Source organism: Scardinius erythrophthalmus (assembly GCF_964197995.2).
Source record: "Scardinius erythrophthalmus genome assembly, chromosome: 24".
Classification (NCBI taxonomy): Eukaryota; Metazoa; Chordata; class Actinopteri; order Cypriniformes; family Leuciscidae; genus Scardinius; species Scardinius erythrophthalmus.
In genome coordinates this window covers 11,958,015-11,973,161 of record NC_138244.1, presented here as the reverse complement: position 1 = coordinate 11,973,161, position 15,147 = coordinate 11,958,015, and the positions used below count along the sequence as shown (strand labels likewise).

Genomic DNA, 15,147 nt, shown 5'->3' with positions numbered 1-15,147 from the left:
TAAAATATATATACACTTTTCTTAATCACCCTGTAGATTTTATTCTAATGTTATTTGTATGAAAACGTTTGAGTTAATAAGTTTCTGTGAGAACATCAGACAGGGTGTTTCATTTTCTGGTCAAACCACGACAAAATGCACTAATGACTGTTGACGCAAAAATTACTTCCGTTTTAACTATATTTTAACTTTATATTTTTAACTTTATGGTGCAAAAATGGCTTCAGTTTGAAATATAATAAATAACTAATGACTAAAGGCATTGGAGTCACAGCCATTACTGAAGGCAACTGAACAGTAAACGCAACACTGTCATCAGCCCATGGCCACAGACTTGGATCATGTCCATTGCTGTCAGACAAGCAATTGAATGTCACAATCTGACATTTGAGAAAGAAACTCCTTAGGTAAACAAACACGAGAAGAAGAGATTTTTACCAGGAAAAAAAAAAACTCCACTGGCTTATTTCAGTTAAAACATTTAAGAAAACTATAAGAACTGATTTGACGTTCTTTATTTCCCCTACCCAACTCCTAATTATCCGAAGATACCAAACAAATATAATAAAATTATTAATTACCCTCATTGTTCACACATCGAACACACATTGTTTTCTGAGTGCTGTCTTACATAATGCCGGCGCTTTCATTTGACATTCCATCTAATTAATTAAGAGCTCTGCCCGACAGAACAACAAATAGACCCAAGTTCATCATTTTTTCCAACACTAAACCAACAAAATATAGCAAACTTCCATGCGCAAGCTTATGTGAAAAAATAGTTTCATTCACTTATTAAAAAGTAGCCAAACCAACACGTTCTCATACCTGAAAGGGCGTTTGTCCTCTGTAGTTCTTCACGTCTTTGCTGGCTCCACGAACCAGAAGAACCCTGGCACACTTTTCCTTCAGAAGAAAAGCAGATGATAGAGAAATTAATTCAGTATGATCCACCTCTAACAGATGCTCTACTATCTGTGTTTCTTGACCTTCTAAGAGCAAAATTAGACACGTCAAGTGGTATATCCCATCTCACCCAGATCCAAAAGTGACAGACTTCTCCCTCAGCTTTGGGAGGTCCAATTCAAGTGTGATGCTACAGCAAAGTCTACACCCAAAGAGAAAGGAGAGGGGGTCTCTGCAGCAATGCCTAAGTGCATGTGTGAATGTGTATGTGAGAACCAAAAGCAGAAGACAGAGAGAGAGAGAGAGAGAGCGAGAGAGAGCGAGAGAGATCCAGAGCTCTGTAGCTCTCCAGCCCACTATATCCAGCTGGATTCAACAGCCCACCCACGGAATGCCTCACCACTAAACCAACACACACACAATCGCACACATACACACACCTCCATTGCCTTCTCCTCCTACCTTCCTTCTAATACTAGTTTCACAGCTGCTGCCAGCCCTTGTATATGAGACATAATCACATGTGAGGATGCTTCTTCTATTCCCTGCACATGAAAATATCCCTGGCCTGCATTTGGCACCGGTTAAAGGTTCCTCGTTGATATGGTGACGGATCGGCGCAATAGGGTTTAATCGCAAACAATCCAGGCTCGAGAACCTGACGGCCGAGACAAATGAAGCATCTTTCGCCAAAGGTTTCACCTCGTTGCAGCCGATCGCTTCAAATAACGACTTTATTGGTCGGCTCAGGGTGAACACTCTAGAAATACATGATACATCATATGTGGCCACCAGTGAACTCAAGAGCCTCCACAAATCAATAAATGACACTTGCCATTGGCAGGGACATTTTCTCACCTTAAAATAAACTATATTTTCTAGTCATAAGACCTGGGGGGTGCGATTTGTTTCAACTGTATTTAACAGCATATTTATTTTAATGGCAAATGAAAACGAGAGACGTACATTTCGTTCGATTCCGTTATTCGTAATGTTAAAGTACATAGGTTGTGTAAAATTCGACTTCAAGACAGTACAACATATTGAAGTCTATGTTTATGTCTTCCTTTACAGATCTTGTATATAAAGGCCCGTTCACACCAAGATCAATCATAGCAAACTCTAAAGATAACTATAACTATGTTAGCATCCACACCAACACACAATAATGTTCTTTTTATCATAAGCATGCACCGCAGTGTTGTCGTCTTCCACTTTAAATGCTCAAGCTTTTTTAAGCAGGATGAATTCTGATTGGCTGTCGGTGTTTTTATCATTCATCAGCTTGAAAAAAAACTCGTTGTGAAAGTTATTTCCATGATATTGTTTCTCTGTGCTGTTATTATTAGTTGTGGAGTGGACTCTGCTATTCTTTTAAATTTAGAACTATATACTTATCCTTGTCATTATAGTTATCATCTTTGGTGTAAACCAAAGTGACACAGTGGATGTGGGATCAATATGACCTATGACACAGCAGGAATATGATGTTATACACAAAGCGACAGTGAATACCGCTAGCGCTAGCAGCTCCAGCAGACAATGGCGCCCATGCTGTGACCCCGAGCTGACGGAGCAGACTAGCTCTCCCACAGAGGAAACATAAGGTGATTATATGCCTGGCTGCTTAATGTCGTGAACGTAATGGGCCGTTGTCCATTCATAAACACTGAATGCTGGTGCTAATAGTCATGAGCATTCCAGTTCAGTTTGGGGTTTATCATGGATAGAATGGGAGACAATAGTGAATACTGAACAGTGTAATTAGTGCAATCGGTCATTGGCATTTATACAAATGAACATGGCATCATTTCCACCCTGAACCTTCCCATTAGACGAATGAGAAAAAAAGACAAGATATTTACAGCAAATATTTAAAAAATATTATATTTATATGAAAATGTTAAAGTAAAAACAATTCAAGACATATATTTTTTATTATTTTTACTATATATATATATATATATATATATATATATATATATATATATATATTAGGGCTGTCAAACGATTAATCGCGATTAATCGCATCCAAAATAAAAGTTTGTGTTTACATAATACATGTGTGTGTACGGAGTATAATTATTTTCTATATATAAATACACACACATGCATATATATATTTAAGAAAATGTGTTATTTATATATAAAATATTTATATATAATATAAATGATATATAATATAAACATATATACACAGTATATACATGCAAATATTTCTTAAATATATACATGCATGTGTGTGTATTTATATATAGAAAATAATTATACACCGTACACACACATGTATTATGTAAAAACAAACTTTTATTTTGGATGCGATTAATCGCGATTAATCGTTTGACAGCCCTAATATATATATATATATATATATGCATTTTGCTAAATTAATTTGCCAATTATTTGCCAATTATCATTAGCATAATATTTCAGCACAATTTTAATTAAAAAGATAACATGAATTTCTGAACTTGGTATGTTTTCTTTGGTCAATGCCAGATTTTTTTTTTTTTTTTTTTTTTTTATTTGTGACCTTGAAAAAGTGCAGAATCTTAAAATTGCATTTGTTTCTAGGTTTAAAAAATATGTATTTTTATAATAAATACATACAAAAAATACTACATTCCATTTGATACAATTTTTTTTAAAAAATATATGTAAATAATCTACATTTAATATATACTTATATATATTGTATATATAAATTAATATTATTAATAGCCTATTATTTTATTAGTTTTCCAGTTATTTGTTACAGGTATCATCCATTAAATGCACAGTTTTCTAAAGAAACGCAGAACTTCGAAAGGTTCTCCTATAACATCTGTCTGTAAAACCCATCCTGCAACCTTTATTTTTTATAGTTTAGTCCCAAAGATTCTCCTCGAAAGCTTCCCTGCTGCACTCAATCTCATCTCTCTAGTCCTGGGGTGCTATTGATTTCTCCCCCGAATCATATTGATTGTTTTGGTTTTTATATACTCCCATTGACAGTGTTTTCTGTTGCATGACACCAATAACCTCTGTTTATTGACTGGTTAAAAGGAGCTGACTTCAAATCATTAAAGGTACTGTGTTGAGTACATACCTGTTTGTACAGGGCGCAAATATGGAGAGCTGTATTCCCAGATGCATTTTCCACACTCATGTCCGCTCCGTAGAACAAGAGGTGCTCCAGGTGCTGGACGTGACCGTATCGACAAGCCTGATGAACAAATGGGAACTAGTTTTATCCTTTTTGTGAGAAAAATAAGATCTTGTAACAGTTTCAGCTGGAACAAAAGCATTTGTGAGCCTTAAAAATTCAAACAGTAGCCTATGACAGATCCAGAAGTCTTATGAAACATAAAAACATCATTAAGCCTTCAGTACGCTGTCATCTCATATCTTTCAAAGAGTCTGAAAGTAAACCCTACATGCTGCTTTTCCATTTTCCCAGTAGAGTGCGATCAAAAACGCCACAGAAATAATATGACTGGCATCCTGCAGTCCACCTGTCACAACACTAGATGTCAGTACGCCGTCACAACAGACAGACTTGATGATTTGCTCAGTTAAAACTAGTTTGATCTCATCACCTGTCCATTGATTGAACAAAGCTGCTGTCATATAAAACTGCAGCTCTAGTGTAACTTCCACTGCTTCACTCCACGGTGCATATATTACCCCACGCTCAACATTTTTAGCCAACAGAAAGCTTTAAGAACCCTTTTTATTGAATGACACCAGCTAACTATAATGTGAAAGACAGCGCCACCTGGTGGATCTCGTGCCAGCCGTTCTCATCATGGCATGCGACGCTGGCATGGGCACGCAGCAGGACTTCACAACAGCTCGGGTCTCCACCGACGGTCACTGTATGGTAGAGTGGAGTCAAACCCTGACGGTCCTTATAGTCTGGAGACGCTCCCAAATCCAGCATGGTCTACAGAGGGAAGAGACACAGGATTAGATTCTAGTTAGAGAGGAAAATACATTAAATACAGTTTTATGATTATGTTTTAGCAGAGAAAGGTTTTTGAAAGGGCCTTAAAGCATGAAATGAACTATTTTTTTCTCGTCTGCTTCCTTTTACGTCACAGCTCAAGATAGCTGCTAGTGATGGGTTTGAGACTGTGCGCTGGGACTTTTTTCAATTTCTTTTTTAATGTTCACGTGCGACAAGGCAAATTAAAAATGCAATTTGTGCAATTGTTAAGGAGCTATTTCTATGTCATCTAACCCTTTGGCTTTGTTGTTGTAACTTAATGTATTTAGGTAAATTCAGTGATGTTAAATTATATTTTTGACTTCAGTTAAAATCAATTCATTTACACTAACATTCAAAAGTTAGGGGTCTGTAAGTTTTTGTAATGTTTTGGAAAGAATTGTCTTATGCTCACCAAGGCCATGATTATTTGATCAAAAATACAGTAAAAACAATAAAATTGTTGAATATTATTAACATTTAAAATAACTGTTTTCTATTTTAATGTATTTATAAAATCAAATTTATACCTGTGATGCAAAGCTGAATTTTCAGCATCCTTACTCCAGTTTTCAGTGTCACATGATCCTTCAGAAATCATTCTAATATGATGATTTGATGAAACATTCTTTATTATTATTAGTATTATTATTGTTGAAAACAGTTGACTTTTTCAAGATTCTTTAATTAATAGAAAGGGTAAAAGAGCAATATTATAAATGTCTTTACTGTCACTTTTGATCTATTTAACGCATCCTTGCTGAATAAAATATAATTTCTTTAAATAAATAAATAAATATATATAAAAACTGACCGCAAACATCTCAGAAGAAACGCCTTGAACTTTTGTAAGCAATCATTAAACAGACACTTAACATCTTAGTAACCAAATATAACAAATCTGAACTTGTAAAACCTCAAATTTAAAGGGATATTTCACCCAAAAACCATTAAAAACACAAAAGAAGATATTTTGAAGAATGTTGGTAACCAGACAGTTGACAGATGCCATTGACTTCTATAGTATTTATTGAAGTCAATAGCTACCGTTAACTCTCTGGTTACCAGCATTCTTCAAAATATCTTCTTTTGTGTTCACAAGAAGAAAGAAATTCATACAGGCTTGGAACAACTTGAGAGTGAGTAAATGAGGACACAATTTTCATTTTTGGGGGAACTTTCCCTTTAAATACTCAGCAAAACGTAATATAAATATGTATGTAAAACAATAGATATGTATGTTAACAAATGCGCTTGATTTTTTCAATTGGTATGACAATGTCTAGGTTTTTATTAAATTGTATACAACCAAGCAGTTTTATAACTGCATGACTAAAAAAGTACATTCCTAGTTCCTAACTAAATGACTACAAGCACTTTTTTTCCAACTAACATTACAAACCCAGCCTCAGTAATGAAAATAGGAAATCTATGGCTGAAACACATTGAAGTGACATAAACTAGGATTCTGCATGAAGCCTTTTTAAATAAACGGCCGGCAAGCAATATACTGTACAATATACTGCAATAAGTGCAACGGCAGAGGGGAAATTGTTTTACAATATTGAAGGCACAAAACAGTAGTGCATCAGCAGTATTATTTCCAATGGAAATGAATTTCCAGAAAGTAACAATGAAATAATGGAGAAAAAAAAAAAAACTTAATTACTGATTCCTTAAAAAAAACAAAACAATACAGAGTGTGCTTTGAATGAAAGTATACTGTCAAGGTAATAAATGTACCCTGTGTAAACTCAGCAGAGTCACTGACACCATAAGACATCACTGTACTGCTCTGTTTAAGATCAGCAGCAGTCATTCTTTAAAAAAACAAAAAAACAAAATGACAATCAAAGAAGAGGATCACTCTAACAACACAGCCATAAACTCGTGCCGCCGTTCAGGATGAGGTCATTTATTACCTTGAGAGCTATCTGGTTCTTTGCCCTGGCTGCCTTGTGCAGGGCAGTCATCCCATCCCGAGAGCGGAAATCTAAATGAGCCCCGCCGTTTTTCAATGTAACGATAACCTCCACCATATTGTCCAGGTGGGCAGCAAGGGTTAGTGGTGTCTCTGTGGACCAGAAGCACAAAAAAACAAGTTTATTAATATGTATTATGTAAATCTCTTTTAATATAAGCAAGAGATTAATCAAGGGATTTACATGTTTCATCAAAACAATAATTAGACATGTAAAATACACTGGACTATTTACTGGATACTTGCCGTCACAGAAACAAAGTAACAATTGTACGATATAATCGCATTGTGAGATTGTAATTGTGACTTTATTTTTTAATATAAAGTTACCATGTAAAAGTTTAGGGTCAGTAAGATTTTAATACTTTTATTATTACTTTATTAATGAATCAATACTTTTAATCAGCAAGGACAGAAATAGATTAAAATCGGTAAAGACATTTATAGTGTTACAAAAGATTTGTATTTCAAATAAATTCGGTTCAATCATGTAGCAGCCTTTCTATTCTTTAAAGAACCTTGAAAATGCATCTTGTTTCCACAAAAATATTAAGCAAAACAACTGTTTTCAACATTGATAATATTAATAAATGGTTCTTGAGCATCAAATCAGCATATTAGAATGATTTCTGAAGGATCGTGTGACACTAAAGAGTAATGATGCTGAAAATTCAGCTTTGTCATCACAGGAATAAATGACATTTTAAAATATATTAAAAATGGAAAACAGTTCTTTTAAATTGTAATAATATTCCACAATATTACTGTTTGTTTTTGTTTTTATGGTATCTTTGGACAAATAAATGGAGCCTTGGTGAACAAAAGAGACTTTAAAAACCATTAAAATACAGGTATCTTACCGACCCCAAACGATGGATGGATGGATGGATGGATGGATGGATGGATGGATGGATGGATGGATGGATGGATGGATGGATGGATGGATGGATGGATGGATGGATGGATGGATGGATGGATGGATGGATGGATGGATGGATGGATGGATGGATGGATGGATGGATGGATGGATGGATGGATGGATGGATGGATGGATGGATGGATGGATGGATGGATGGATGGATGGATGGATGGATGGATGGATGGATGGATGGATGGATGGATAGATAGATAGATAGATAGATAGATAGATAGATAGATAGATAGATAGATAGATAGCGTACTGGCGCATTCCTAACCATATATGCCATGCAAAATAAGACATAACCATTGGATTAAATCAGTGAGTAAATATGTTAATTATAAACTGCTGAAATATAATGTAATGGTCTGACCAAACTGTTGATAAAGAAGAAATGTAATCAATCAAAAACAGTAGTTTGAGAACAACTAAATAGAGCCTGAATAGCCCTTTATGGGGAATTTGGGAGGTTATCTGATATGGCATCCCCTACCACCAGTGTCTGGGTCATGATAGTTGGGGTCCAACCCTCTCTCCAACATCTTGGCAACTTTGTCCACCTGATGATGTTGGATGTATTCCATAAATTTTCTCAGGTTGACCTAACAGAAGATGTAAGAGAGAACAAGAGAGCAGGTGAGGGGAAACAAGAAACATTGACTGAGGAGGAAGTTAAGGAACAGGAACAAGTGAGGGAAATGAACAGTGTGAAAGGTCTCAGCTCACTTCCTCTCTCATGTTGAGATCTCTGGGACACACATGCCACGATACAAGGCTGGATAAAAATAGATAGGAGAGCAGCTCCCAGTACAGAGACATCAGAGAGAGAGAGAGAGAAAGAGAGAGGGAGAGAGAGAGAGAGAGAGAGAGAGAGAGAGAGAGAGGGGGGGGGCACAGCTGATTTGGCATAGCTAAGAGATACGAGCGAGCTACGGCATGCTACAAACACAGATCAACATGCGTCAACTCTAACACACAACCAAGCACGCACACAAAAGCCTCCAAGAAGAGAGAGTAATTGCCATACCTGCACAAAAAATTATAGTTTGCATTATTTAACTTCTGGATCCCGTTCTACCAACACTAGCTTTCAATAATTCACACTTTGATGCCAGCTAACAACTTTAAACCCATTAGGCTAACTAAAAAATGGAACAACATTCGCCCTCTTACGTTGCAAAGTGTTTTGTCAGTGTTTTTCCAACAAAAATCATCTAAAACTGGTTTTATTCATTCAAAAATATTATTCATTCAAGATTAATTCAACCAGAAAATGTTTGGTTAAAGGGGTCAAGGACTAAGTGGTTAGCATAGTTAGCATAGCATCTACTATCTAGTGTTTCCACCTTTTTTATGATGGAAAAAGGCATTCTGCATTGATAATCATACAAAAGTAGCCATATATTCTTATAAAATTGGTGAGCAGCTTTGGAGAATTTGATGTTTTCCCATTCAAAGAGATAGGATCTGTAATTGCATGACTGAAATAACTGCCTGAAAATGACTTGCCTTAAAGAGACTTTACTATAATTCTACAAAATGCTGAATAAAGAATGAGCATCAGGTGTGTTTTTTATGCTTTTATTTAACTTATGAAGGTGTTGTAAACTGAAGGTTATATTATCCAATTATTTTCATAACTATACAATGCTATTAAATATTGTACTTGCAACATGGTACTTTTATTGTTAGTGAAAAAAAGACAATTTCATACATTTCAACAAATTTACTGTCAACTACAGATGCTGGATCCATAGGGTCTGCCATGTTTTCTCATATATACAATCTTTTCAACATGACTTGAATGCGTTATGAGAGCTATAAGCAAAGATGGTAGAATTCATGTGCCAGCCGAGCAACTGCTATTGAGTTGAAAGAGAAGAGTCCAGTTTTCCATGGATTAAGCCAATAAAATACATTTGTATGGGTCAGATCAGGTAGAAATAGCTACCCTTAAGGTGCTGTATGTAATTGTGCTAAAGCATAAAAATACCATAATATGTTATACTAGTTCACATACTTATAGTTCACATAATTTCTCTGAAAAACAATGCTACAGCCAGATATTCTACTCTGAAATGTGCGTTCCGTGTCGGAATGTCTGTTTTTGTTTCAATCAATTTACCCTATAGTATTTCAACACCCCGGGTTGCCAGTTGCTGAGAAACACAGCGCATTGCAGCTAAGGAAGCCAGCAAACGAACTGGGTCAGCGATTGCAGATTCTACCCGACCTAAAAAACCTCAGCATCTATCTAAAAATCTCTAGAGGCATATTAAAACACGGATAAACTTGCAGCATGAGGCTTGTCTTCTTGCATTGTCAATTGCGCTCAGTCCTTTTGTGTGTCCTCAATCTGGCAACCTGCGAGAGCTTCAAGTCTGAGGAGGGCTTGGGAAACAACTCCCTACAATATTTTGATATTTGGACTTTGGACTTGTCCCCACTAAGCATTTGCAACTGTTGCATTTATAATTCATCGAAGTGGGATGAATATCTATTCCTCAGAAACAAGGACGTACACAAAGCTGTTCCTACGTCAAACCCTGGCGGCTTACGGAGCTATAATATAATAACTTATTAAGGGAGCTTGAAAGCTCAGAGCAATGAGAGGGAGAGTTTTAAATGCTGAGGGAAGCAATGTAGGGACGAGAGATAAATAGGTTGTAAATAAAGACACCGAGCACTGCACAGGAGGACACATAGTGCTGGAAGAAGTCAGCAATTAAAACATGGTTCAGAGCTTCAGGACTGCTTTTGGGCAAGGATCGTGGAATAACCTCCACCGGTGATTGCAAAAACGCACATGACCACAGAGCAAAAACTGGGCAAAACACTAAAACATCAACATCAATGAACATCTCAACCCAACAGTCCTGCTAAGCCCAAATGTATGCAAATGCTCCGGCCTGCTGCATTATTTAGCAGCAGAATGTAAAATGAATGTTGTATGTCAGATATTCAACCCTAGTGACAATAGAAAAAGCAAGATTTCAAATGTTTCTTTCCTGTTTTAACAGTCGTATCCCACGACACCCTGTTCAACTTGCAATTAAGGAAATAGCTTCCATTTGATATGTACGTAAAACACTAAATTATCATAACGAAAAATAAGTTAATCACCACCTGCATGTCAAAAATAGACAAATATGCATAGTAGGCTAATCTACATGTCATTTCAAAATATTTCTTTAAAAAATAAGTCTCACCTGTGTGTGGAGTTTTTCGATTTGCTTTTCATTGACGTTTGGCTGCTGGTACACTCTGCTCTTGTAGCGGAACTGCAAAATTAAATCAGAGAAAAATATAGTTTATATGCTGTATTGGTTTAATTTAGAAATGAATTCCATCAATGTAAAAAACATTTTGACAAAAAAATACACTTATAATATGATTTGTATATGCGACCGGAAGATGTTTGCTAAATAAGTTTGTGGTGTCTTGTAATCCCATGTGGGATGGGCCAAATGTTTGGCATGACACAGAAATAAAATTTAACTAACTATAATAATCTCCAAATAATAAAAAAGTACAACAGAAAACAAATATCATGTACATCATTTTTTATAGTTTTATTCTATTTCACGTTTTGTAAGCGAGCGAGCATATAAACAATCTTGATAATGTTTTTAAATAATTTATATAATCTTTAGCTCAAACAAATGATAAAATAGAAATATGTTTCATTATACTCCATTTGCAGCTTTTTTTTTCTTGGTTGGTTCCTGGCTTGATAGTGATATGATTATATCAGGCCCTGGGGCTTGAACGAACAGGAGAACTACAAAGGTTGCTGTTACACCAGCCTGACATCAGCCTTTTCACAGAGAGAGCTGAGAATGCTCCTGTACAGAAAGCACATCTTAAGGAGGACTCCGGCCATATAACGCTGCGTTGGTAGCAATTTAGAGCAGTTATCATCAATGTCAAAACCATTTTGTCATTGTGATCATCCTTGTCATGCCTCATGAATAATATGAATGAATATTTTATACTCACAATAAAATAATTCATTCCTTATTATTTGTTCTTCATGCTGAAACTTTTTCGATCTGTGTATGCAATGTGTAGCAAGTATATTAAGGTCACAATATACAAAATTATTATGATTATCATAATGATTGTTCATGTTGATTAGCAAAGAAAACAAATCTGATGCTCTTTTATTTCTAAAAAAAATGTTTTAAATGAATACAAATTAAATATAAATCATCCTTTACATAAATAATAGTCAAGTCATTTATTTATATAGTGCTTTTTACAATACGTTTAGTTTTAAAGCAGCTTTACAGAGATAACAGGAAAATATGTAAATAATACATACCTTTTGAATTACTGATTTTAATTATTGTTTATGTTGATTACCACAGAAAGCAATTCTGATGTTCCTTTAATATAAATAATAAAAGATGATCCTCCTTGACATAAATATTAATTAGACAAGGTCAATTATACTCACAATAAAATTATTTTGATTACTTATATTAATTATTGTTCATGTTGATTGCCACAGAAAACCATTTTGATTTGTTCCTTAATTAGAAAAAAAAGGGTAAAAAAAGGTCTCATTTGTTAACGTTATTTATTGTATTAACTAACATGAACTAACAGTGAGCAATATATTTATGTTAATGTTAGTTAATAAAAATACAGATGTTCATTGTTTGTTCATGTTAGTTCACAGTACATTTACTAATATTAACAAATACAAAAAATACATAAAAAATGTATTAATATATGTTGAGATTACAATGAACTAAGATTATTGTTCATTATTAATGTTAACTAATGTAATGTTAACAAATGAAACCTTATTGTAAAGTGTTTCCAAATCAATAAAACATTAATAGCTGTATTTACAAAAAGCACTTTCAATGAAAGTCTATAGTGCAAGTATACTGGAGTTTTTAAAAGCCAAAATGTTGAGCTCATATTTTGGAAAACCACTTAAATGGAATGTTTTGTACAAAGATGTGTGCTATTTGAGCTTTAAAGTTGCCTAAATCTTCCTTTTAGGGACAGGACTGCAGTTCAAGGCAGATTAACTTCTAGTTAAGCATCTACAAGCATAATTCCTGTGCTTGTTTGTGGAAGTACTTTGCAGATAGTGATGTCCCATGTCCCCTTCTGGCATCCTTGCATGTATTGTGCCACAGTTACATCATGGATCGAGCTTAAGCTGACGTGTTACCTCAAGGCTCGGAACGCCTTTAGTGGAGGGTAGCGGATAGTCTCTGAGGGGACGTTCTTCCTCCAGGAAACCACTTTCCCTCCCGTCCACGGCCGGCTGGAAAAGCCCGTAGTTGAGCACATCCCTCAGACTCTGTGTGAGTGTACACAGGATCTGCTGCTTAGCAACCCATACTGTGGCATCAGGACTGAACCTCATGGATTTCTGGCAAAGCCACATAGAGAGAGGGAAAGAGAGAGAGACGCTCTATCAGCCTATAGCAGGTGTACAGATTAACAAGGGGAAAACATTTGTGTGCTGAGAGAGAAAACAACAGAAGAAAACACAGACTGTGCTTTTTGACATTATTTGGTATTGGTTGACAATGACATTTTATAAATAAAAATAAATAGTCGTATAACACAAAAATGCATTTTGTATGTCCCTAAGATCGTAATTTCATTTTTTATGAACATTTTCAACCCTCTCTTCGACCTTAACTCTTTCCCCTCCAGTGTCTTTTTAAACAGTATTTTTGATCATTTTCACAAAAACCCCCGAATATTTTGTTGTATGAATATCTGAACATGCAATATATCAAAAGAAAGAACAGAGCTTCTGGCTTTAAACAAAACCCCGTTTTATTCCAGCTTCATGCATTCCTTGAATGTGGGTAAGTTTCATTAAAAAAAGCAATATTTTGAGCAAAAAGCTGAGAAAAAGATTATCAAAACATAGATGGGAGTAGATCCGAGTTCATCAACACCACCCCTAATGCTTTCACAGTCACATTTCATTCAGTAACATTAGGCAGTCTTGATTTATATGCTGTTTAATGTTGGTGATCGATCGCATTATTTTACATATGCATATAGAGCTGGTAAGTCCCGGCCCTTCCGCTAACCCCACTGGACCTCTAGGTTGAAAAATCGTCAATGCAAGTGAATGGGAGAAAATAATTATTTTCTGGTCCCATTTGAATTGTGCCATGAATGTGAACATATGTTGTCTGTGAATTTTTAATATAATTTTTCGTGTAAAGAATGCTACAATTTAGCGGGTAGAAGTTTAATACGGTTAGACTTTGTGTGACAGCACTATGTGGACTACAACTCTTCGCTGCTTTCGACGCGTTTGAAACGTCACCACCACTTGCACACGGACACTAGCTCACGGATCCCGCTAAACATGGCTGTGTCTTTGGTGCACTTCACCGCCTTCTTTCAGGGAGAGGACAAAATCGTTGAGGTTGGCGAAAACCACGGGTAAGTCAACTTTACGGGGTGACGTCACATAGGCGACATGTAGTCTTTCTCGTTATGTCTTTTCCACAACTGCTAGCCGAAGAATCATACCATATACTGTCAAACTCGTAACATGAAAAATTATATAAAAAAATTCACAGACAACATATGTTCACATTCATGGCACAATTCAAACGGGACCAGAAAATAATTATTTTCTCCCATTCACTTTCATTGACGATTTTTCAACCTAGAGGTCCAGTGGGGTATAACGGATGGGCGGGACTTACTTACATAATATGAAATCGCTTGTTGTTTCTGCTTCTTATTCGCCTGTGTTTTGATCAGGAGATTCAGTACTCTTTCAGAAGATGCGCAATAGCGCCCCCTACCGTATAACAGTGAAAACATGGAAAGCCGGAAATTTTAGTCAATGGCGGGGAAAAATTAATAATTAAACGGTAATAACTTGTGAAAAAAAAAATTCCCATTTGTCTATTGTCTGTAGTTTTGCGGTGTATGAAACAGCTCATAAAGAAGTCACTTTCTAACCAAACCGCTTTCTGTTGGTAAACCCGTTGCGAAATCAGCATGGATTTTTTTTTTTTTTTTTTTTTGCGAAAAATCCAGATCGCAAGGTCTATAGAATCAATTAGATTTGCCCATCGTCGAAAATTCGCTAAACAATCATAAATGTGACAGCACCTTTAAATGCACATAAAATCAGATTTAGTTTTGTGCCCATATGTTTTGATATCATGCTAATGAACTCCTAAATATTGACAAAATTCAGATTAATTCATTTAAATTTAGTATTTTTATTCAGGTAAAACAAACCATAAAAATTGATAACTCATCCTGCACTGCACAGATTTTTTGTCCAATCAAATGCTCTCTAGAATGTCCTCCACACTAATGAAAATCATTAGCATCAAAAAGTGACGTTATGTCCCACCTAAT

The 15,147-nt window shown here is 35.5% G+C and overlaps 1 protein-coding gene across 1 annotated transcript in view; it reads right to left on the bottom strand.

The window, feature by feature from the left end:
• shank2b (SH3 and multiple ankyrin repeat domains 2b) overlaps positions 1-15,147 on the bottom strand; it is a gene marked incomplete at its 3' end in the record, with an annotated part of 96,257 nt that overhangs the window by 70,292 nt on the left and 10,818 nt on the right. Inside the window, exons 3-9 of the mRNA XM_081356874.1 lie at positions 12,965-13,168; positions 10,983-11,054; positions 8,267-8,375; positions 6,796-6,947; positions 4,664-4,831; positions 3,995-4,111; positions 829-906 (exon numbers count right to left, since the gene is read on the bottom strand). Of these exons, the coding sequence (XP_081213000.1) occupies positions 829-906; positions 3,995-4,111; positions 4,664-4,831; positions 6,796-6,947; positions 8,267-8,375; positions 10,983-11,054; positions 12,965-13,168 (900 nt within the window). The remainder of the gene's footprint in view (positions 1-828; positions 907-3,994; positions 4,112-4,663; positions 4,832-6,795; positions 6,948-8,266; positions 8,376-10,982; positions 11,055-12,964; positions 13,169-15,147) is intronic.